General features: G+C 33.6%; 1 protein-coding gene and 1 long non-coding RNA gene across 4 annotated transcripts; both read left to right on the top strand.

Moving 5' to 3' along the window:
- The first annotated feature begins 2,212 nt into the window (after positions 1-2,212).
- Positions 2,213-8,078, top strand: LOC142613429 (uncharacterized). 3 transcript variants are annotated; one of them, XR_012840280.1, is made up of 4 exons: positions 2,213-4,039; positions 4,139-4,260; positions 6,530-6,724; positions 7,772-8,078. It is a non-coding gene; the product is annotated as an uncharacterized LOC142613429 (long non-coding RNA). The 3 variants fall into 3 exon arrangements; XR_012840279.1 differs by having other exon boundaries at positions 6,595-6,724; XR_012840281.1 differs by lacking the exons at positions 6,530-6,724; positions 7,772-8,078 and adding an exon at positions 4,505-4,574.
- Positions 8,079-21,364: 13,286 nt separating this feature from the next.
- LOC142613494 (protein neprosin-like) lies at positions 21,365-24,126 on the top strand. Its single transcript, XM_075785858.1, has 7 exons — positions 21,365-21,517; positions 21,619-21,708; positions 21,844-22,056; positions 23,078-23,230; positions 23,319-23,372; positions 23,471-23,605; positions 23,749-24,126. The coding sequence occupies exons 1-7, from the start codon at positions 21,365-21,367 to the stop codon at positions 24,124-24,126; spliced, it is 1,176 nt and encodes a 391-aa protein (XP_075641973.1).
- Positions 24,127-25,049: the final 923 nt, after the last annotated feature.

Genomic DNA, 25,049 nt, shown 5'->3' on the forward strand with positions numbered 1-25,049 from the left:
CACTGTTAAAACTCATCCTTCCTCCGTTGCTTCTTCCGTTGACACTCCTGGCCCTACGCCACAGACTCCATCTCTTATCTCGTCTCAACCACTGTTATGCCAGCACTAACAAAGTTGCAAAACGACACAAAACAGAAGTATAATCTCACTACGAAACTTCAAATCAAAAGGATCAAAGCTGTGAAAAAAAACAAACAGGTTTCAGATAAAAAGTGAAATAAGTCGATAAAAATTTTGGATCCGACCTAGATGTTTTATTAATTTTACCATATACCCAGAAAGAGAAACTGAGGAAAATGCCTAAGGCAAAGATTCCACATATTATAACTCCCCTATAAGAAACCAAAAAACAATCAAATCATTGAGATGACCAAAGTGTTAAAAAGGAGCCGTACACAACTTTTTTGTTTATGACAATGAATATTTGCTACAATAAAAGTTTGTAAAACTTTATAGCCAATTAGCTCAATTAGCCTCAAATAAAAACAAAGCTAGTAGCCTGCACAAAATTCAGATTCAAATCAATTGTAATTATTTTTGAAACTTAAGAGACTAACAGTGTTCAGTAATTAAAATTTAGGGACTAATAGTGTAGTTACGACTTTTACTTTTTTCAAGCATAAAATAATGACATTTAAGCTTTCTCCAAGAATAAAATGATGAGCTATATACTCTTATAATTACAACCATTAATTTCTTTTAAATAAAACTAACTAACCATTTATGTTTTTCATTCCCCCCCTCTCCTCTCTCTCTCTCTCCTTAGACTTTATCTCTCCATATTTCTCTCTCTTCTTCATAACATAAAAATAAAAATAAAAATAAAAATAATTATAAATAATAATAACGATTTATGTTTTATGCTTTTCTGTATAAAAAAAAAAAAGATGTATATCTTAATCTCTCTTTTTTAATTAGCATATGAGTAGGCATTTTTTTTTTTGTTTTTTGGGAAACTATAATTTAAGTTCCTCTTGTTTACTTGCGAGCATAATTGGTTTCTAAAATTTTAAGTGAGTGTAATTGGTTCTTTAAGTTTTTAAAATGAGCAATATAAGTATGTTTGTTAATTTCTATCAGTGATGTTATTTACGTGACCAACTAAATGATAACTTGATATTTCTTTTAATGACGTGACACTTCTTTTAATTAAAAATTACCAAAAAAAAAAGAAAATTGAATTTACACGTAAAAAATAAAAAGAAGACCCGTACCAAATTCAATCCAAACCAAACCCGGTTCCAAATCAAACCACGAGAGGGAGAGAGAGGGGGATTGAACAGACCCAAGCCCAGCCGCCGCCGCCCTCCGCTGGAGACAGTGGCTTCCTGGCTCACGCATTCTTGTCCAAAGCAACATCCACTGCCATGGTGGCATTCCCTCTAATCTTCACACTTAGACATTGGTTATCTTATTATACTACTTCCATCGCTTCTAAATGTGTATTGAAATTGTAGAATAACTTCGTAAAAATAATTTAGCCCTTTGCTATGTCTGTTTTTAATGGTAAATTCCTTGCTCTTGTTGTAGGGATGGACGACTTTGACTTCACAATCGGCCTTTACTATTGGTGGAAGATTAAGAATAATCCATACAAATATGAAGGAGGGGAGGTAAAGATATATGAAGATAATAATTCTGATGAAATGTCACTTGTTGAGATATGACTGTTGCGAGTGAGACATCCAGAAGAATTACAAATTTCTATAAGAATACACAAGTGCAGAAGCGAACGAAATTTCTTGTGGATAAATATGTAGAAGTGAAGGCGCTTGTGGAGATAAATGTGTATTTGAAGTGGATTGAAACAGTTCAAGGGAGTTCAAACATGTTGAACAGTGGAATTTAATATGATGTTTATTGGAAACCTTGTCAAATTATGCAGTTGACTAGTCTCTTGTTAACTGTGATTTCCTTGTCTTGAAAACTTTTCCTGTAACCTTTGGCTAGATATTCACTACTCGGTAATGCTTATCTAATTTTATCGGCGGTAGTAGTTCCTTTCAAGATAGACGGTTGGAGCCGTTTAGATTTGCTAGAGACAAAAATGCTCGAGTCTTTGATTGTATGGAATGGGTACATGGCAAGGCACACCGGATACCTATTTTTTATTCGAGATGTTCAAGATTGCAAGTTGGAGCCTATGACTCGGTTTTTAGATGATCCGTATGCCGCACGGGTTGGTTCATCCGGTGGTGATAAGCCGGTTTGGCTCCCTTCCACCAACAAAGCGTTTCAAATCAAGAGTTATTACACGGTGATCAATACTAGAGCAGCTCATAATCTTAATTTTCCTTGGAAGTGTGTCTGGAGAGGTATTTCCCCACCTAGTATCCTTTTTTGTCTGGGAGGCAACACTGGGAAAAATTCTAATGGCAAATAACCTCTGTAAAAGGGGTATTGTAATTACGGATTGGTGTTGCATGTGTAAATTATCTGGTGAAACATTAAGTCATTTTGTTGTTCCATTGTTCAATTGCCTTTGATTTGCGGGTTTTTTTTTTCGTCTGCGCCATTAGGATTGCTTGGGTCATGCCAAATTCAGTCAAGTCTATGATGGGGCCTTGGAGTGGAATGATGGGGCATTGTAGGTATGGAACTGTATGGGGGGCAGGGCCAGCCTGTATTCTATGGTGCATTTGGAGAGAGAAATCAGCAGATATATATTTGCGGAGAAGAAGCTGTCTATACCGAATCTCATGTTTCTTTTCTTGAAAACTCTCTTTGAATGGGTGATGCACTCTTTTACTATCTCAACCTTTTTTCTTATGGAGTTTTTCGACTCATTGTACTTGTATCGCTAATCTTATAGCTTCCTTTTCTTTCTTTTCTTTCTTTCTATTTTTTAAATCTCTGAATACTTCTAGTATACGCTTTTCCAAATTTAATAATTTACAATCACTTATCAAAAAAGAAAAAGAAAAAAGAAACCTCCTTTTTCATCTTGATAAGCTATTTGATTTTAGTTGTGCAAGAAGACCAACCTAACTCGATGGCCTATTCAGTTTTGCTGTTGGTTTGGTTTTTACCTGTATGAGTGAGTAATTGGTCTATAAATTAGTTGTTGTAATTTAAGCTGTCTTTCTGTACCCTACTGACATTTCACTATTTAAGATTGGAAGACTTGGGTTTGCATAGAATCCTTATGAGATAGGTTATACTCATTCTGTGCTGTTTTATTGTTGTTCTATTCCATTTTGGAATACCCTAAAATGAGTTTCTTTTTGGGAAGTTAATTGGTACAATTTTTTGTAATTAATCAAACTTTTTTTGGTTATCTTTTGATTTTTGGCTGATTCAAGTTGCTCTCTATGAATTAATTATAATTGGAAAACTATGTAATATATTCTTTGATTTGTTTTAAGTAATAATGATAATAATAATCTCTAAGCCTATCAACAATATCAATCGTAAGGTTCTTTATGTTGTGGAGCTTCTTCAAGACAAAGTTGATTCAATGGTGTTTGTGAAGGTTGAGAAGGCTCCACTTAAGCTGACATAGGTGGTTTAGATGCCCTGATACTGGATATTGTGTAGGCAGTTGAACTCCCTGGACTATATTATATTGTTGGTCAGAGTGCATATTTTCTATAATTACTATGAAGATTGCGTTAACTTGGACCTTGCATGTAAGTGAACCTTACAGCAAGAATGAATGATCCTTGTCAGGTTTTAAAACTTAATGCTGTTGATAATGTATCTATTATGCAAATGTTTGATTATTTATCTATGCAAATGAATGATCCTTGTCAGGTTTTAATTTTTTAACTACATAACACACTACTTCCTCAAAAAAAAAAAAAAAACCTACATAACACACTTGAAAACCCAAAAACAAAAACCCAATGCTCCACCTCCACCTTTGAAAAACAGAAACAAAACCTTACTACTAATCCAATGCAGAAAACCTTACATTGTTTTATACTCCACCACTATAAAAGCCAGGCTTCTTCTTCTCCAGCAGCAGTTTCAGCAGTTCATACTCTCTCTTTCTTTAATACTCCTTCTCTGATTGCCACAACTGAGCAATCAAATCAAGGTTAGGATTTTTTCTATTTGCTATTTATTGATTTCTAGGGTTTAGTTTGATAATCCTTACCATATACGTTCTAATAGATGAAAATACCTTTTGATTTAGTGGAGCTGCTGCTTTTATTTCACAAACAATGCAAGGAAATCTGAGGACTTAGGCTGTGATCAAAATGAGGGTTTTTTGTTTCTTTGTTCGTAGTCCGTTCGAGAAGCTTCTTCTTAAGAAAGGTATGTTATTGAATTTGGCTTTTACCTTCATAAAATCTGACTCCACAAACCCTGAATGTAAGACTGTTGATATATTACAGAAATAATTTATTTTTGTGATAATGTAAAAGGGATATTGAGGCTTTACTGTTACTGTTATTGGTGTCAAAGGTATAGAACGTATGTGTAAGAGAACTGTTGCGAAAGTATTATTTTGAATAACCATCAATACACATTTATAAGTGGTGCAAGCGTTGCTATCTAGAGCCGGGAAGGAAATATTAATCAAGGCGGTGGCCCAATCGATTCCTACATACACAATGGGTGTATTCTTATTACCAGTAAAATTATGTGATGAGCTAAACTCAATGTGTGGAAGGTTTTGTGGGGACAAGCTGAAAATGAAAGGAAGATACATTGGAAGAGTTGGGGGAGGCTGTCTCAATCAAAAAGGAAGGGGGGTATGGGTTTTCGTGATCTAAGGGCCTTCAATCTTGCCATGCTAGCAAAACAACTTTGGTGTATGTTGCAAAATCCGGAGTCTCTCATTTACCAATGTTTTAAACATAGATATTTCCCTTGATGCAATCTGTTGGAGGCAAGTGATTCCACAAATAGCTCATATGTATGGAAGAGCTTAATGGCTGCTATGCCTATTTTGAAACAAGGAAGCTGTTGGCATGTTGGGAATGGAGCTTCAATTAGTGTCATGCATGAAAAATGGATTATGAACCATCCTACATGCAAGGTTCTTCACCCCCCAGATGTGCAGGAATGGGAATGGAGAGTCTCAGACTTGATAGACCCGAATCTGAGGTGTTGGGACAGAGAGCTGATTTGGACAAAGTTTCATGAAGAGGATGCTGAGGCAATCTGTAGAATTCCCTTGAGCCATCGGTGTGTAGCAGACCAACTCATATGGATTCATAACAGAAATGGGAAATACTCTGTAAAATCTGGATATCACGTGGCGAGACAGATTCTTAGAGCGGACGAATGGACTGAATGCTCATCGGGTTCTGCTGGGATGGATGTGTGGATGAAGCTGTGGAAATTGAATGTCCCATTTGGGTGGAGGGCCTGTCAAAATATTCTGCCCAACACGTGTGAATTTAGCCCAACGAAAAATTATTGAGAATACTTGCTGTGAGTTGTGCAAAAGAGCTCCGGAGAATGGAATTCATGCGCTTTGGGAGTGTGGTGTAGCGCAAGGGATATGGGCTGGAAGCTTGGTCAAACTACAGAAGTGTACTCAAGGCCAAGGAGATGTTTTGCAACTCTTTGCTGACTTACTGAAGAGGCTGTCCACAGAGGAGTTTGAATTGTTCTTAGTTCTGGCACAGTTTATCTGGAACCAACAGAATTCAGTGATCCATGGGGGGAAGTTGAAAGATCCTAGGTAACTTCTCACAAGGGCAGAGGATTTTCTGACAGAGTATCACCAAGCACAGGAACAGCTGTTGTTGATGCCGAATACACCCCAGCAGACAATGGGTTGGCAGCCTCATCAATCTGCTCAGTACAAGTTGAACTTCGATGCGGCGATATACACAGACATGGGGCGTTCAGGTGTGGGAGCAATTATTCGAAATGAGAATGGAGAAGTCATGGCTGCCTTGTCTGCTATGGGACCTTTTGTTCAAGATAGTGAGGAAGCCGAGATAGTTGCTTGCCGAATAGCTCTTGAATTCGCCATAGATGCGGGATTCTCGGATTTGGTAGTTGAAGGCGATAATGTAAATGTCATGAGAGCCATTGCATGGAAGTGTATGGACAATTCCAGACTAGGCATGGTAATTGAAGACATTCATTGCCTTATAAGTGGCCTGAGATGGAGTTCAGTAAGCTGTGTAAAGCGTAGTGCCAATACTGCTGCCCATTATTTAGCTCGTTTTGCTAGGAATGTATCTGATGAATTGGTATGGATTGAGGATTGTCCACAACCTGCCAGGGATGCTTTGTATAATGACTCCTTGATTTTCAGTTGAATGATAGACCAGTCACTCTTCAAAAAAAAAAAAAAAAATATATATATATATATATATATATATATATATATATTAGATTGGAAATTGAATTTGGTTGGACATGCTTTAATGATTGCCATATTTTCAACCTTCAATGATAGGTCTTACTGTTCTAAATCTTGCAATCAAATTTAGATATCTGTTTACCGTGTATTATATGTAACCCGATTGTCTTGATATTGTTGTATGACGAAAATTTCTGTAACTATAAATCAATGATTATTTTTTTAATCATTGATTTGTGCCCTTTATTATTGATTCAGTTTTGCAAAGCACTATGGATTTCACCGATGTCTCTTTTACTATGGATTTTTGTTGTTGAGTGAAGGCTTAGTCATTGGCAGCTTGGGGGAGGTTTGATATTGTGGGTCTTTGAAGATTGAAGTTCAATAGCAGTTTTGGGCATATTGGGACAACCAAAGCTGCAATGGACATAGATTATGAATCAATCTTATGAGGTGATGTTAACAATTATAACATATTGTATGAATTCTAGTAGATAATTGGAATTCATATAATATTTTCAATAGCCTCTAGAGCAACTTTTATTAATAATTTTTTATTTCTGTTAATTTGTTAATAATTGTTAATTGGAATTTTGCTTTAATATAGTGACTATGACTCTCTTGCTTATTTATAAATCTGTTTTTGTTTTTGGAATTTGAATTTATAGGTTCTTTAGTGGATTTGTGGATTACATCCATTGGTAGAAGCTTTCAGCACCTTCAAAATCCATGCGTGTGTTCTTCTTTGACCACTTTGTCTTCATCTAATTCATTTTACCAGGAGTGCTTTTGTTTTGTTAGAGATGCAGTTATTTTGATTCTGCCTTGATTGGTTCATTTAGGGTAATTGTGGAGGAAATTTGATTATGAGTTTCTAATTAATTTGACCACTTACTTCAAGGCCCTCCAAACATGGGCTGTTTGGAGACAAAAAAAAGACCTACATAATCTGTTATAATTATTATGCTTTAAATCAGGCTGTAAGAATCAGGTTGTAAGAGCCTAAGAAATTTGACGTTGTCAATTCTTTCTGGGCGGGCCTTCCCTCCCATGAAAATAATAAGCTGAATGCCTTGCAATGCTTACCAGGTTGCCATCATCCCTAAAGGCTCCAACCTCACAGTTGCCACAAATTAGCCACTTTCCCATGATTAGATTTTTGTAAAATGGATATATTTTTACCCAATGAATTCGTAGATGGATATTCTGAATCCATACAATTTATTAATTTCTCCAACAAATATGATTTCCAAAAATCCATAATTATTTTAGAGTTCTTATGAAATTCAGATTTATTTTCTCCTTTTTTCTTTTCATTGAGATGGATTTTTTTGAAGCCTAACTATGTTCAATGTGAAGTACTTCATTTTGAGATTAATATCATAATGAGGAGTCTCATAGTATCTTAATCTCCATGTTGCACTTTGGAGCAATTTTTTAAAATTATTTTGGTTATTGGGTTGAAAATTTCCACCAATTGTTGGATATTGTATATGGTAGATGAAGCACATCTCCTATGTCTTCAGAGAAGAAAGCAAGGTGGAGAAAATAAATCAAGTGGCTTTTATCCATAACTGATAAAAGATGGAGCAAATATGGAGTTGATAAATCTTATTCGAATTTGCTAGGCAAGTAGACTCATGGATCAATCATTCACTTAATTTGTGTTGATGTTATTCTTATTGAGAAAGAAAAGAAAGAAGGCTGATGGCCTATTCATCTATAATTTTGTAGGTTTGCTACTCTCTTTTTTTCTTTTTCTTTTTTATGTATGGATTCTTTTTTTTAAGAGAACTATTAATCTTACTATGAATATTGTTATTCTATGTTTACTTTTTTTTTTCTTTGTTTGTGTTATATAAATGTTATATTTCTAATAGTACCAAAGCTATTAATCTTTCTATGTATGTTTGCTGTTATGTAATATCTAATAAGACCACTTTAAAGGTAGATTATGGAATTTTTTTCCCCAGCATAGGTAATCATGATAAATTTAATTTTACAAGGGATGCTACTGTATAACTGAAACAAGTTTGCATTGATTTGATTTTTTATTCACCTGTTGTTATTTTGGTCAATGCTGACTGCTTGCTTGAATTCCAAATGCATTAGGATTATGATTGTCTCAAGTGAAGAGAGACATTTTTGAAAATTTTCATCCAACCACCCCCTGTTGGTGCATCTTCACATTTTGAATTTATATTGATCTAATTGTTATTCCTATCTTGCATGCTTTCTTTGCAGCGTGATTGCTAATCATGATAAGTTTGCGTATGTAATGTGTGGTCTTATCAATAGTTAAATATATATGGGGCAGTATATTCCTTAACTTCTTTTTGTAATCTTTACTAAAAACAATTAATGGTAGTGCATTTTAGTTTAATTTTCTTTTTTATGAATTTAGAAACAATTATTGGTTCTTCATTTTTTATTTAACCATCCTGTGCATCGCACAGGTTAGCTTCTAGTATAAATAAAGCTTAGAACCATCCATAAATTTCATCAATAGAAAAAAATTTACCATTTCATCCTCAATTCAAGTCATTTAAACTTAAAAATTGAATTCCAAATATCTATTAACTATATAAAAAGAGTGAATTGCTCTTTCTACCGTGTTTTGGTTTAGTCAAGTTTTGTTATGCCAAAACGCACTGTTTCATTGTTCTTCACCTCAGTTGCATTTTGGTGAAGCAAAACGCTTTGTTTTATTATTTTTTTACGTGTGGAAGGGAAATAGAGATGGAAGCGGGTGAGAGCGAGAAACAGGGAGGGCTGAAAGACAAGAGACCTCATTAGTGATAGCAGAGCTGAAAGAACTTTGAGTTTCTCTCACCGATCCGCACTCTATTTGCTGAAGGAGCAAAGAGGGCTTTGCCTACTTGGACGGAGAATGGAGGATGGGAGGAGAGGGCTATTTCAACTATTATACGAATCAAAGGTCTGGTTTGTGGCTTTGGCGTTCTTCGCAATGCACTACCATGTTTCCTCATATGCTGTTTTTGTGAAATTTTGTTTCAGATTAAGTGACAGAGCCTGCTTTTTTAGATGTATTGTGTAAATGAGTGTGTGATGATATCTTCATATTGGGTTCATTTGACTAAAATTGCTTGCGAATTTAAGTTGCAGCTATGAGTCTATGAGGGAGCAAGGTAGATAAAGGCAATCGAATTTTATGCATTGTGATTGTTTGACTAATGACTTCAATGACATCAAAACCCAACATGAATGCATGCACAAAATCTGCACACTTTGTAGGTTACTAATGTCCGGTGTGTCAATTCTGGTCTTCAACTCAACTCTTCGAGCTTTGAGATTCATTCGAATGTCAATCTTCATTTGCTCATATACTGGAGTGTAGATTTCCATCCATGCTTTCTTGAGAGGTGAGAACCTGTGTGATGGCACATTGACCTTTCTAAACTGAACTTGACCATCAGACATCTCGTGAGCACTCAAAAGGCTTAAACTTTGGCTTCATTGGCAAAGACCCAAATTCAGCCTTTGGTTCAGATGGAACTGCTTCAACATCCATGGAAGTAGGGGCTTCTTTGGACTGCATTTTGTGCTTGTGCGAACTTCCAACCTAATAAGTAAATTGACAAAGCTTAATTCACAACTAGAACTTGAACTATATAAAAGGATTGTATTAGTTATAAGCTTATAGCTGTAAAATCACAAAGTACCAAGAAATTACTAACTATGAAACATTCGTAAAACAGTTATTGGGGAACTATTTCAAGCAAATGCACATTCGCCCCTTTTTTGAATTATTAATCTATTACACCAAAGTCAAAACTAACATGCTCTCTTTGAGGGGAAAAAATCCACTAAGATATATACTTGGATTAAAATTAAAAAAAAAACCATTTTTGAGGAAAAATCCTGATTCTGTAGAAATATAATTGGGGATAGGTATGATCTTTTCTTCGAGTGCCCTCGGTCTAAAAGAGAGGATGGAAAACTATTACGGGTTGGCGCTTCTATTAGGAATCCTAAATTCCATTGTCAAGATATAATGTTGTGGGGGCGAAAATCAGTTTGAAGGGAACGAGTTTGAGATTTATCATATACAAAACTGCCTTACGGTTTGCTTTCCATCACATGTGGCGGCTCGAATCGGTGTTCTTCATCGAGGCATGATTAATTCGAGGATAATATCATCAAAATTGTTAAATGAGAAGTTAAGGTAAGGGTTGCTATTGGGTCATCTCTACTTCAGCTCTTGGATACTTTGTTTGACCGTTTAGATTTTCCTATCCTTGCCTAAGTGATTTTCTAGTCATGGCAAATTTCCAGTTGTAAGTGATTTGAAGTCATTTTTGCCTTTGAGGCCCTTGTAAGCATAATGGCCGCAGAGAATTCTTTACAAGAGATAACTATTCCTACTTTATAATTTATACACACAACACAAATGTAGTTTTTGAAAACTAAGCTGTGTCATCTTAAGCACTGTTTATGCAAAAAGAATCCTAGGCCAAACTACTCAGCAATCAAAATCACAATCCATCATTAGTCAAACAATCACAATGCATAAAATACGATTTCCTTTATCTTGCTCCCTCATAGACTCATAGCTGCAACTTAAATTCGCAAGCAATTTTAGTCAAATGAACCCAATATGAAGATATCATCACACACTCATTTACACAATACGTCTAAACAACATTATATATAAATATAAATATAAATACATTCATAAAAGCAAAAGCCCATATTATTTTTGCTAGACTACTAAAAGCCCAATTAAATAGCATTGTCAACTTGGAGCTCTATGCGGAGTCGACAAACAGGACAAGAAGTATGGTTCCGAGTCAACCACGTCTCAATACATGCAGGATGGAATGCATGGAGACATGTAGGAAGCTCAACAAAGCTCTCACCCTCCACAAACTCCTCAAGGCAGACAGGGCAGTCCGTGGCGGCTTCACTGGCATGGAAATCTCTTTGTGGTAGCTCCGGCATGGTAGCGTGCGGCTGATGATCATGAGAAAGCTCCGCGTTATTGTGTTCTTCCGGTCCTGTTTGGATCTTCTTCTTCCACCAAAAAAAGATCACAATCAGAGCAAATACTAGAACAACAGCTACTCCTATCCCTATAATCCCACGCGGCTCTAATGTAGGCATTTCCTTCCAATAATTATTCCAGCGGGTTGCATTGGTAGCCATTTTCTCTCTTTCTCTCAACACTTTCTTTCTCTCTCTCTTTCTCACTTTTTCTCAGAACTTTGGGTTGTGACAAAGAGGATTCAAAAGCAGGGGCGGAGCTCACTTACCATGGCCCCCCCAAATTTTTATAAAAACTTCATAATGTATATGTGTATTGCAATTTTTTTAAAATATTAGACCTTAAACTTAATAGATAACCCCTCCAAAAAATAAAAGTTGGCCCCTACAAAAAGTAATTGAACAACTAATTGTGGGTTCCAAAAATTATTGGTTAATAACAACAAACTATCCATCTTGTAAGCAAAAAAAGTAATTCTTTTTAGTTTTTTCTTCTCTTAATTGGTAAGTTTTAGTTGTTGAGTTCAAATAGTAAGTTTTTTATAAAAGAAACTTCTACTTAGAGTTATTTTGTTTTATTTGGATTAAGTCTTTTAATGTTGTTGTTAAGTTTTGGGTTGTTTTTCAATACTTGATTTAGTCATATATAGATTTTTAATGACGTAAAACTCTAAACGGAAAAAGGAAGAATAGTCATGATTCATGAAGATAACTAAGATAAGACTTTATGTGAAAATTCTCAAATAATATATCAAAGTTACCGCATGCATGGTCCACCAAGAAAAACTTCAGAAAATGTTAATTCAAATTCAAAGCTGTAATTACTTCGATACAACCAAAAATCCTGGATTGGAAAACCCACTTCCACACGAAAGGTCATATGCATGTATTATTGTATGTTTCCACCAAAGCTCAGGCAAACATCTCATTAAACTTTAGGGAATAAATCTTGGAAAAAGTACCCATGATCATGATCCAAAATGCAGTGCATCATTTCTTATATGTTCGCCAAAAGGTTCTGGTATGAAGTCACTAGAAAGGTGTGAACCCTTAATCTACTGGGAATTGACTATTAAATTTAGAAAATATTAGCGGTTATTAATTTTCATTTTCAATCCGATAAATTAATATAAAAATAATATAAAATGAATTACATGGCCCCCAGTAAGTAGAAAAATGGCACATCAACACGATGAGAGAGCTATAAAATAATTTAGAAAAAACACGAGTGAAAGTTGTATAGGTAATGCATTAATGGATAAAGGTGCAACTATTTAGTTGTCAAAGTGACAGATTTTCAACAATTGAAGTAATCAACTATTAGGGAAAAAAAGAAAAGAAGAATATATATTAATTCACTTACAGATAATTGAAATAAGAATCTAATGAGAGTTGTAACCAAAATAGATTAATAGCGCAAAGTCCCGTGTATCCACATGTAAGAGCAACGTCCTAGGTGATGGCCTCATTGAAAAAGCTACTTAGAACCTCAGTAATCACCGCATTCTCCAAACATCACATATTATGGCCCAAGTATTACCTCCATAAACGGGTAATTGAAATCACTAATGAGAAGTGTCATGTCTATAATATTTTTATGATAAATTTTAGATGCACTGCCGGAATAAAAACTGCCGACATAACCCAATCGGATCTATACTAGCACTTTAAAGACTTATAGCAGTGGTTTAGAAACGTCGTTATAGCTCAAACATTTTGTAGTGATGACATGTTGTTATAGGTTTTAATTTAACCTATAATTGAAATTACTTTTTTACTCATTAATAATAATAATAATAACAACTTATCATATATGCATGATTTAATGTGAAAATGTCATGAATTTAATGAGAATCAAACAAAACTAATTCACTCATGATTAAAAAATATAACATATAAATATTCCGTAATAATAAATTAATAATAATAAATCGAAAATTACAAATATGTCATAAGGACAATGATGAAGTCACAAGTATACAATATCTGTATCAGTCACAAGTATACAAGAAAGGATACACATCATATAACTCAAAAGCTATTCAAATAAGGAAATAGCTAGGTAAGTATACGTGGAGTTCTACTCACCTTAACTGCACAAACTCAATAAGCAAAATCACCTTGCACAAGGTTTGTCACAAAGATCTTCGAAACTTAAGTCTAAGAAACAAAATAGTGTCTAATAAGAATATATATAATTTCATACTTACGCTATCACTTCATGTAAGAATACCATTAACCTTATAATCTCAATCTATTATTTTATCCACAAATGTAAAATATTAGAGCAGTGACGAATATTTGTTAAAATTCATATCCAATAAAAAAATATTGAGTAGAGTTATAATTTTAAACTATAATTCTGTGAGTTTATTGTCAAACTTTGTCTTTAATTTATCTAGTAACAGTATTAGTTTTCTTAACTTTAAACCTAATATAAATATTATAAGGAAATTTATCTAATAAATATTAAAAGGAAATTTATTTTGAGAGGTCGCATTCATAAGCTTTTTAAGTAATAAGTTGGAAGATTATATATATGTCAAAGCAAAGGGAAGTAAAATTCAAAACGTTGATTGATTGTTATATTATCATTATCATAAACTAGATAAGTTTGGCCGTCACATTAGATGCCGGGTTAAATTTCCATGTAATATTTATTTGATATAATAATATAATAAATAATCTTCCAACGTATTATTTAAAAGCTTATGAGACCTCTCAAAATAAACTTCCTTCTACTATTTATTAGATTAGATAGTAGTCAATAAACCTTCAATAAGAACCTTACTACATCATATTAGATCAGATATTTCTATATACAAAACAACAGTTTGGTTTACTTTTAATATTTTTTTAATTGGAATTTATTTTTATTTTAATGAAAAATTATTATATCACTAATTAACTAAATAAAAAATAAAAATTAACACCTTCTACCACTTTTTATTATATGTTTAAAATAAAATGAGTATCCAATTAAAAAAGTACTGCAACTAAGTCAAATCCCAAAACATTTATAATAAAATACTCACTCTTAATTACCATAATTATCATATTTAATTTAGACAAAAGATAAAAGAAAAACAACAAAATTTTTGTTAACCTTTTTGTGTATTGAATGGATTATTGACTACTATATATCTTATAAATATTAGAAGGAAATTATATTGGGAGGTTTCGTAAAGCTTTTAAATGGTATATTGGTATGTTGAAAGATTCTTATATTCGCTGTCAGAGTACGTACGTAGGATCAATCAGTAAATGGAATATATGTTGAAAGATTGTTATATTGGCAGTCAAGCTAGGATCAATTACTAAATTGGTTTCGTTGATCTGATCAGTTTACTTTAGTTTCTCTTGCATTGGCCCGTGCTTATCATGTTATTTTAAAGTGACGGCTAAACAAACTTAGTTTTAAATAATGGTCCGTCTGTTTGGATAGAAAATTTTGTGTAAAAATAGTATTTTTTATTTTTCATTGTTTAATAGCATAAAAAAAAAAATGAGTCAAAAGAAAATTATTTTTGGTTAACATAAAAAGTATGGTTTATTTTTAGAAATTATTTTCCATTAATTTTTTTTTGGAAAACAATACTATTTCACATTAAGCTAAATAAGGAAAGTTAGGAGGTTATTTTTTAACTCATTTAAAGTTGCTACCAAACATTGAAATATGAGATAAATTTATAAAAAATATTTCTTGAAAGATGACTCATTTTTTAAAAAACATCATTATTGAAACAAACACAGCGTAAAAATCATTCTACCGTACCCAAACCGGTACCCACTTATATCTCAACCATTAATTTATCATTGTTTTAATCTTCACCATTCATGTAATTTTAAAGGGTACTGGTTACCGGTTAGGCAGGTTTTGTATATAAACCAAAAATAGAAGAAGCAAACAAATCATTCATCTACGCTTTTCTCTCTACGGCATCAGGCTCTATCTCATCTTCTTCCCGGTTTGCCTCTCTAGCTTCTCTTCTAATCCAACCACAAGAACCAGACAGCTACTAAACAAAACCATACCCACAAGAGAAGAAACAGAGTTACAAATTCCAATCCAACTCGGCGACACACCCACAACCTCAAATCGGCAGCGCTTTTTCTCTTCCAATCACACTCAGCGGCGCCACCCACAATTTTTCAGGTTCTCTCTCTACATAGGATTAACACTGATATGGGTTTATATTATTTCTCTAAACTTTGTGGGTTTATGCTATTTTTGTTTTGTTTGAGTTTCGGTTCTTATATATGTGATTTAATCGTTGCACTTTTGAGTTTGAGGATGTTCAAACTTGAAACTTGAGTGAGACATGGGAACCCTTATCCATAAGTTGGGATGACATTAGATTTGGTTCGGAGTGTGGGGAGGATACGATACTATGAACCTATGGATTTTTTTGAGTTGTTTGTTTTGTTGCATGATTCTAATTCTGTATACCCTTTTTTGTGCCTGCTTGAATGATTGACTAGTTTTCGAATTCGAGTTTTGGAAAAGGAACTGGGTTTTTTTGGTTATATTGAGTTTAACTCGTTGAATGTATGAATTGATTGGTGAATTTTCGGACTTGGGTTTGTTTTAGAAGTAACTAATTTTGTTGGTTAAGTTGAGCTTAGCTTGTAGGACCATGTGAACTAATTGGTGAGTTTTCAGATACAGGTTTTGGGGAAGTAACTAATTTTGTTGGTTAAATTGAGTTTAGTTTTATTAAGTGTGTGAATTGGTGGGTGAATTATTGGATTTGGGTTTTAGAGAAGTAACTTGTTTTGTTGATTAGATTGAGTTTAGTTCCTTTGTAGTTGCGTTGTGTGTGTTGTTTTGTTGATTCAATGTTTGTGTGGTTCAATTCTTTTGTAGGTAGTAAAGGGGGAAGGAAATATATCAGGCTATGCCCACACACATCCTAGTACTAGTGGAAGAAAATGGTCCAGGGAAGAGAGATTTAGGAGTAATGCCAATGGTTTTTGGTCCATGAACAAGCGGTGCGTATTGTTTAGTTGCTTTGTGAACTTAAACTGATTGGGTATAATTTGCTAGTATTTCATGATGGTCTAGATTGATGGTTTTAGGGATTTTAGGTTAGGACCATATAGGCTGTTGAGACAATTAAATACATTTCTTGATTGCTGAGGAAAAATAGGAGAAGCTTTATGCTTTATTCAGTTGCTGCAAAATTAGAGAGAAGAGATAGGAGTTTAAACCTTGGTTATAGCAGGGGGTGAATTTAGTTCCTAGCTTCTTTTCCAAAAGCACCACCAGGTTCAAGGTGGTCTAGGGAAGTGCTTTCTTTGAGATTATAATGAGTTTTAAAGTGATGAAAATTCTTTGAACATTTTGATTCCTGTCTTATTCTTTGAACATTTTAGTCTAATGTGAGCCCAATAAAATGTATGGAAATAAGTTCAACTCAGTGTAAATACTGACTATTGACCGCAGCTGAAAGGCCCCTTTACTGGCCAATCACCTTGAGCTGACTTGTGTATCATCTTCAATTTATGTATAGATGTCCAATGGAAAATAATTAATTTGTTCTCACCAAAGCTGTTTGACATGCAGGGACCGAGAAGAAGATTAGTCTTGCTCAGTGGCCTCATTCCAGACGAGAACAACCATAGCTGCAAACATTTATTGGCTGCACTTCGGAAAGTATTTGTTACATCTGTAACTTATAGCTTGAGTAAATATTGACAAGCATGGGGAGTGTAAGTATTTTTTTAGGTGGAGATATGAGTGTGTTGCTTTTCAAGAACATGAAATCTATGTCTTGGAGGAAAAAATGAAACGGTTTATATATGTAATGGGATATATATGGACGATTGTGCTAGTGAAACATCTAACTATTTGTTTAATCAAGATAATTTTTTCTCATTTTGCATATTGCTTTGGAATGATTCCTTTGTGTTTGGATTATCTTTTATTGAAACTTGGCAAATTTATAATTGTGCCTTTATGTGTGAGATTAAAAAAAAAAAATGTACACAAGCAAAAACATGTTCGTATTACTAGCAAGCTAATGCCACTAAGATGTTGCAAAGCACATCTTAAAATATATATTAATAGATATAAATAAATAATTTATCCCTATTAATCTCACACATTAATGTTAATTTATCTGGGCTTCAATGGGTTTGAGATTACTTAGAAGGCCTAAAAAGAAAGAAGAACAAGATCAAAGTTGACCGGGGTGAACTGGCCAAGAACCCTCTGATGTTTGAGTTAGTTTTCTCTCTTAAACTCAGGAATTCCAACTCTACAAGTGGTGAAAAACTTACTTTGATTTTATATGGCTGAGTCCTTTTGTAGTGAGCTTTGGAGTGGTTACTTGTTTAGTAACTTTCTCGACGTGGATGGAAGTTAGAAGGTTCAAACTTAACTTCTATAACTGCAATCAGAAGTTAAGAATTTAGTGGGAAGTTAGAACGATGAATAAAGATTTTGTTCCTAGTTTAGAATAGTAGAACGTGGTCCGAATCATAAGTTTTTGGATATAGATTTATTTTGAAAATTTCTAAGTGTTTGGCGGTCGTCTAGGTGACTCTATGCTAGACGACATTCTTGCACTTGGATGACTTTTCTAGTCTTGGACAACACTATGGACGAATTGGAGATAGTCTAATTTTTGTTTCACCATCATATATAAATAATGTGATGTTAGAACTGCATAATGTGATAATGGAACCATCAAATGTGAGAAAAAAAAGAGAGTAAGGGAACCACTAAATGTGAAAAAATAACTATCACATGTGATGTTGGAATTGTACAATGTGATGACGAAACCGTCAAATATGGGAAAAAAAGTAAGAGAACCATCAAATGTGAAAAAAGAACTATCACATGTGACAAAACTAGAACAGATACGATGTTGGTACTGCTTAATATAATAATGAAACCATCAAATTTGAGAAAAAAAAAGGAACCAATATATGTGACAAAAGAACCGTCAAATGTGATATTGAAACTACACAATGTGATAATAGAACTGTCAAATGTGAGAAAAAAAAAGGGAACCACCAAATTGTGAGAAAAGAACTGTCACATATGATGTTGAAATTGCACAATGTGAGGATGAAACCGTCAAATGTGAGAAAAAAATGTAAGAGAACCACCAAATGTGAGAAAATAATTATTACATGTGATGTTGAAACTGCACAATGTGATGATAAAACCATCAGATGTGAGAAAAAAGTAAAGGAACCATTGAATGTGAGAAAAGAACTGTCATATGTGATGTTGAAACTACAAAATGTGAAGATGGAACTGTCAAGTGTGAGAAAAAAGTAAAGGAACCACCCAATGTGACAAAAGAACTGTTACATGTGATGTTGGAATTGCACAATGTAAAGATGAAATCGTTGAATGTGAAAAAAAAAGGTAAGGAAACCACCAAATGTGACAAAAGAACTGTTACATGTGATATTGGAACTGTACAATGTGAGGATGGAACAATTAAATGTGAGAAAAAAGTAAGGGAACCATTAAATGTGACAAAAAGAACTGTCATATGTGATGTTGGAATTACACAATGTGAGGATGAAACCGTCAAGTGTGAAAAAAAGGTAAGGGAACCACCCAATGTGACAAAATAACTGTCACATGTGATGTTGGAACTGCACAATGTGAGAATGGAACCGTTAAATGTGAGAAAAAAAAGTAAGGAAACTACGAAATGTGAAAAAAGAACTGTCACATGTGATGTTGAAACTGCACAATGTGAGAATGTAACCGTCAAATGTGAGAAAAAAGTAAGGGAATCACCAAATATGATAAAAGAACTGTCACATGTGATGTTGGAATTGTACAATGTGAAGATGAAACCGTCAGATGTGAGAAAAATGTAACCTGGTATAGCAGGTTACCTACTAATGGGTACCGTACCCCTCCTTTTTTTGAGGAGTATCGTAGAATTACGCTTTAAATAATGTGAGACTCTTTAAACCTTAGATTTGTAATATTTAATTTAAATATGTATAAAAATAGACTCCCTCTTCAACCCAATAGTAATCAATACCTCAACATCATCAACAGACTTAAGAGCCATTGATTTGGATTTGCTAGTTTTGGGTAGGTCCAACTCATAGGACTGAAGAGATCCTACAAGTTCATCAACAAGGATGGAGTCCACATCCTTGCTCTCAGTGATGGCAGTCACTTTTGGTTTAAAATCTTCAGTTAAAGATCTAAGAATCTTCCTAACAATTTTAGGTTGATCATAGATTTCACCCAAGTTGTAAGCAGAATTAACAATGTCATTTAGTTTAGTATAGAATTCATCAAAAGATTCATTATCAGACATCTTAATGCTTTCAAATCTAGTTTTTAATTGTTGCAATTTATTGATCTTAACTGCCTTTGTGCCTTCATGCACAGTCTGGAGGATATTTCAAGCAGTGTGAGCAACCTCAAAATTAGAGATTCTCTTAAATTCCTCCATAAAAACAGCATTAAAGATAGCATTCATAGCTATGCTATTAAAGGCTGCTGCTTCTTTCTAAGAAGTTTGCACTCACTCACAAGAGTAGTGGGCTTCTCCCATCCGTATTCAATAGAGTTCCAAACTCTATCATTTATGGATTTCAGGAAAGCTTTCATCCTTACTTTCTAGTAAGCATAATTATTCCCATCAAAGTGAGGAGGAATAACAAGAGAGTGTCCGTATTCCATGACAACAAGGGTCAAGGATCAACTCAGAGATCAAAAGATCTACACACAAGAACTACCCGCTCTGATACCACTTGTAGAGTTTATTTAGACCCCTTAAACTACAATTGGATTAACCTAGTTAATAAGCCAAGTTATTACTTAGTCCAAATTCCAAATCTAGGTTAACACAATCATATAATCACATCAAATACGGAATATAAAAACACAAAGATATGATGACCTAGGAAAACCAAACCGGTAAAAAACCTAGGGAGGATTTAGCCTAGCTATCCTTAAGGTAAACCTGGATCCATTATGAAATAATCAAACTTGTATAATAGCGATTTAGACCACTAACATCCTATTGCTACCCACCAAGAACTTACTGATACGACCATGTGCAAGCTCCGAGACCACAGACTTCTTCTTTCTTGAATTCTCCAGCAAGTACAAGCACAAACACTCCCGCTTGTGTATCTTTAAACTCTTATGACAGCAACTGAATGATTATCAAGTTCTCGAAGAAATCTCCTTCTTGATAATTCCAAGCTTGTGTAAAGGCAAACACCTTTCAGATCTCACAAGAGATTCACACAAATAGCAATATGAACAACCTCAAAAACATGATTAGGGTTTGCCTTTTATACCTAGGGCAAAACATAAAACCCTACACGTCATATGGGCTTAGGGCTGAGTTGGAAATTCTGCAGAAAAAACAATCTGCATGACTTTCGATCGGTCGAGTCTAATTCTCGATTAATCGAGTCAGACAGAAATACACAGTAACTTCTGCAGTTAACTTGATTCCAACTTTACATAAATCACATATTTTGAGCAAGTCTAAAACATAACTAGACACCTGTTTTGATCATGGTTTGCCAACAATACATATTAAAGTTCTAATAGATTAGTTCCTAAGTACTTAGAACCTAGCACATAACAATCAAGGTGTTAACATGAGCTTTTTAAGTTGACAGGTTTTGGCCTTGTGCCTAATCTTGTTTTCATGAATGCTCTAGATAATCACTCCAAATTTTATAGAAAGCGGCACCACTTCCTATAAGGGGCAACAAATATATCAATACTAATGGGAATTATAACCCATTTATTCACGTAAATAATATACATATTTATGTCATGGTGAGAATTTGTAGATAGAGATTAAAGTTTTTTTTTTGAGGGGGAAATAAAGATTAAAGTTAAATGCAAGAATCCAAATCTCCATAAAAATTAAAACTTATACCTTTTTATCTACCACAAGATTAACTACAAATAAATTTCATTATAATGAGAATTAAACAATTTATTTATAATTAATAAGTTTCTTTTTATAGGAATATGAAGGGAAATTCAAATCACAGAACAAATAAAATTTAATTTGTGGGTATATAAATGACAACAGACATGGTTTGTGGTATAGGGGTATAGATCACATACTAATGGCTAAAATGGTTGTCTTACTGGTTTTGTTCACATTGTTTCTCTCTTTTAGCAATAAAGAGGTTGGTTGCAAGAGAATATATCGAGAAGATCACATGGAGTTGAAAAGGCAACCTAAGCTTTTACATGAGTTCGCCAAGAAAACTATTCGGGTGAGATGAATATTTCTATTCATGTGTATGTGTGTATATATTTATGTTGAAGAAATAATGTTGCAGCTATTATATTGAAAAAATGATTTTTTGATTTGTAGACAAAGTATGGCGATACATATGATTGCATAAGAATCTATGAGCAACACTTCAATTATCGTTCACTCAAGAACCTTACTTATGATTTTCCAGTAAACTTCTATTACTATGTCACATTTTTCTTACTTTTTAGTCTTTTTCTTTATTTTATATATATATATATATATATATATATATATATATATAAAAGTAACACTTACTTCAATATTGAATTAATTAATGTACAGGTGAGATCTACCTCCAACCCTAAAGGAATTAGAGACCAAAAGTCTTCATCACTATTTAACCCATCTAATTATTGGCTAAATGGGAAAGGTTGTCCAGATGGTATGGTTCCCATTAAGAGATATACAGAGGATGATCTCAAAAGGGCAAAATTAGCTACAGAGATACAGAACTCAAAATATAAACCGCTCACTGTTGATAGACCTGGTACTCATGTGAGTTATCATTACTACAGTCTAATTTATTTATTTTTATTTCATACATTTGCATATATTTTTGTGTTATTGTAGTAGTTGGTTCATTTTTTGTATATTATTTTCTTTTGATAGGAAAATAAATATCTAATTGTGTGAATTATTTTCTTTCCCCCCTGTAAGTTTTAACTAATACACCCCAACCCAATCCAATACCATATTAATTATTTCAAAGGTCCAATGAATATGTGATTGATTATTTTGTGATGTGAACAAATTTGATAATTTTTGGGATAAGAGAGGAGAGAAAAGGGAGAGAATACATGAGAGTGTATGTAGTTCTTATCAACACACAAGGAACAAAAGCAGAAAGTGATACAATGTCTCATTCACTTAACTTAATAATACACTACAATTTTACTCAAAATAATAATAATAATAATACACTACAATGGTTTTCTAGCATTGAAATCGATCAGGTTTGGTCGAGTTGAAGGGGGAGTTTCTCAGTTTTCCTAGATTTAAAACCAATACAGACTAATACATTAACAAAACTGTACCAAACTAACCATGAAAGCCACGGTTCGGCGTGATTAGTTTTTTCAGTTTCCTTACATCATCTATTTTCATAGCAAAAAGAGTGGGTTGCACCATTACCTCTCCTTAGAAATAAATCTTTTGATTCATTAGCCAATCTCATAATTTTCTTTAACAATCAATGACATGATATTGTCTTCAATGAATTTTAAAAATCTCATGGTATTCTTTGGCTTTAAATATATTGATTTGATCTTCAATGACATGCAAATATATTTATAGTTTCCTACAAATTTAGCATATAATACACCCAAAAAAAAAAAAAAAACGAGTTTGCTGTTAATATGGTGTGATTGATGATTAGTAATTTGGCTTGGAGTGCATAAGCACACACATACTCAATGTGCAAATAGAGTTGGAGGAGTAATACTAAGAATAATCACACATTTTCCTTTAAGAATAATTTTCATATGATTGCTTTAAAATTTTATATATTTATTCTTAGTATGCTATAGTGCGGACAAAAAATACGAACATCGTGTACCATGGAGGTTCTGCAATTATCAGCATATATAACCCAAAAGTTGAAGGAGCTCAATATAGTTCTGCCCGCATAAAGGTTATTAATGGTCCAGAGAGCATAGAAGTTGGATGGACAGTAAGTGACAGAGGAAACAAGTTTACAATATGTATTTATATATGTATATGAGCTTGTTAAATCTAATACTCATTTCTTTTTGTCTTAGGTAAATCCAACCTTGTACAACGATACTCAAACCCGACTATACACATTTACAAAAGTAATTACTATATTTTTCCTATTCATATGTTGTTCTATTAATTAGGTTATAAACTGTGGTATTTACCTACCTTTTAATATTGATGTTTCCATCTACAGACGTCTAGTTCCTCATGCTTCGATACATTATGTAATTCACTAATTCCTGTGAGGACTGATATTCCTCTCGGCATGCCTTTAGAGTCAATTTCAACGCCAGAACAGCAATTTGACTTGCAATTAATGCTTTTTTGGGTAAATAAATAGATACATGTGTTTATATAGATGTGCGTGTGTGTTTCTTTGGTACTAACCTCTTTGTGCATCAAGTATGATACAAAAAAAGCACATAATTTGTTCTTACTTCCTGTGTTTGTGTTTTTTCTCTTGAATGATAGGATTCTAGCAATGGAAACTGGTTTCTAAAATTTGGTCAAGATGAAACTGTAATTGGATTTTGGCCAAAAAATGTATTCACTGCTTTAGGAGACGGTGCTAATTACGTTGAATGGGGAGGAGAGGTTTTTAGTCCTCCAGATGTGCCTAGCCCTCCCATGGGCTCTAATAGAAACTTACAACAAGACATCAAATATGATGCATATTGCAAGCAAATTAAAACAATTAATGAGACTGATTATGTTGTGAACGCTGTTGATACTGAAAAACTTTCTGACATCCAACCATATTATGACGTTTTTGATGAAGGAATAACAGGTTCAGCTGATTTTCAACACCTAATATTGTTTGGGGGTGTGGGTGGTTATACAGGGGATTAAGATTTCTAAGTTTTCTTTTGGTTCAGTGCATGTATTCTTATCAAATCATTTAAGATTTTTATCAATAAATTTCACATTTTATGATCATAATTGCCATTGTTCATCTCTGTTTTGTAACTCTCATGTGTATCATTCTTATTGTCATTGTACATAGGTATTAGCCCGATCCATTCAAAAGTTGGCAAGATCATGTTGTTAATAACCATGTTTGTGGTTTCCTTAATCTCTTATTTCTTTGTTACAACGTCAAAAAAGCGTTTGTGACATAATTTTTATTTATGTAAAAATTTTTTACATTAGAACCTGTTCCTTTTCTTAAACAGTTGTACCAGAGCAATCAAACACAGTCAGCAATTTATGTTTGTAGTCTGCAATTTCCTACATGTGTAAGTGTATAATAAAACCTTGTAACCAAATAACTCACAGCCTAACTCTAAATTCCTTCACATGAAGTTGTCATCAACGTCAAGCAATCCAGTCCCTCTTCCCCTTGGAACAAGTTGTGGGATTTGAAGGATTTTCTGAGTGATAAATCCATGTGATTGAAATTTAATTGATGGAATATTTTTGGGAATAAAATCAGTAGATAAAAATACTAATATTTTGTGAGTGCGTTTACTGTGCACGAGGTCTTGGTCTCAATTTAATAACCACTGTGACAACTCATCAACAATATCTCCTCTGCCATGAGAATTGGGGTTTCAAAGGAACCAAACATTTCAAATATTTTAGATATTCAAGTTTAATTTTTTGTAGGTTTTGGTAATTTATTCAATTTTAAATCACATTAAAATTGAATTAAAAAATAGGACCGGCATGTCGTGAATATGCAACTTCCATGTTTACTGCACGAAAGATGGCATTGGCATATGAGAGGTTATTCCTTTGTATCCAAAATGAAGCCTTTTGTACCTATCCTTAGG

The sequence above is a fragment of the Castanea sativa genome, chromosome 10, assembly GCF_040712315.1.
Source record: "Castanea sativa cultivar Marrone di Chiusa Pesio chromosome 10, ASM4071231v1".
NCBI lineage: Eukaryota > Viridiplantae > Streptophyta > Magnoliopsida > Fagales > Fagaceae > Castanea > Castanea sativa.

Bases quoted from the DNA above. Each gene is read 5' to 3' on its own strand.
- LOC142613494 (XM_075785858.1), top strand. From the start codon at position 21,365: ATGGCTAAAATGGTTGTCTTACTGGTTTTGTTCACATTGTTTCTCTCT. The intron at 21,518-21,618 runs GTGAGATGAATA...TTTGATTTGTAG, and splicing joins TCGCCAAGAAAACTATTCGG to ACAAAGTATGGCGATACATA. The intron at 23,606-23,748 runs GTAAATAAATAG...CTTGAATGATAG, and splicing joins TGCAATTAATGCTTTTTTGG to GATTCTAGCAATGGAAACTG.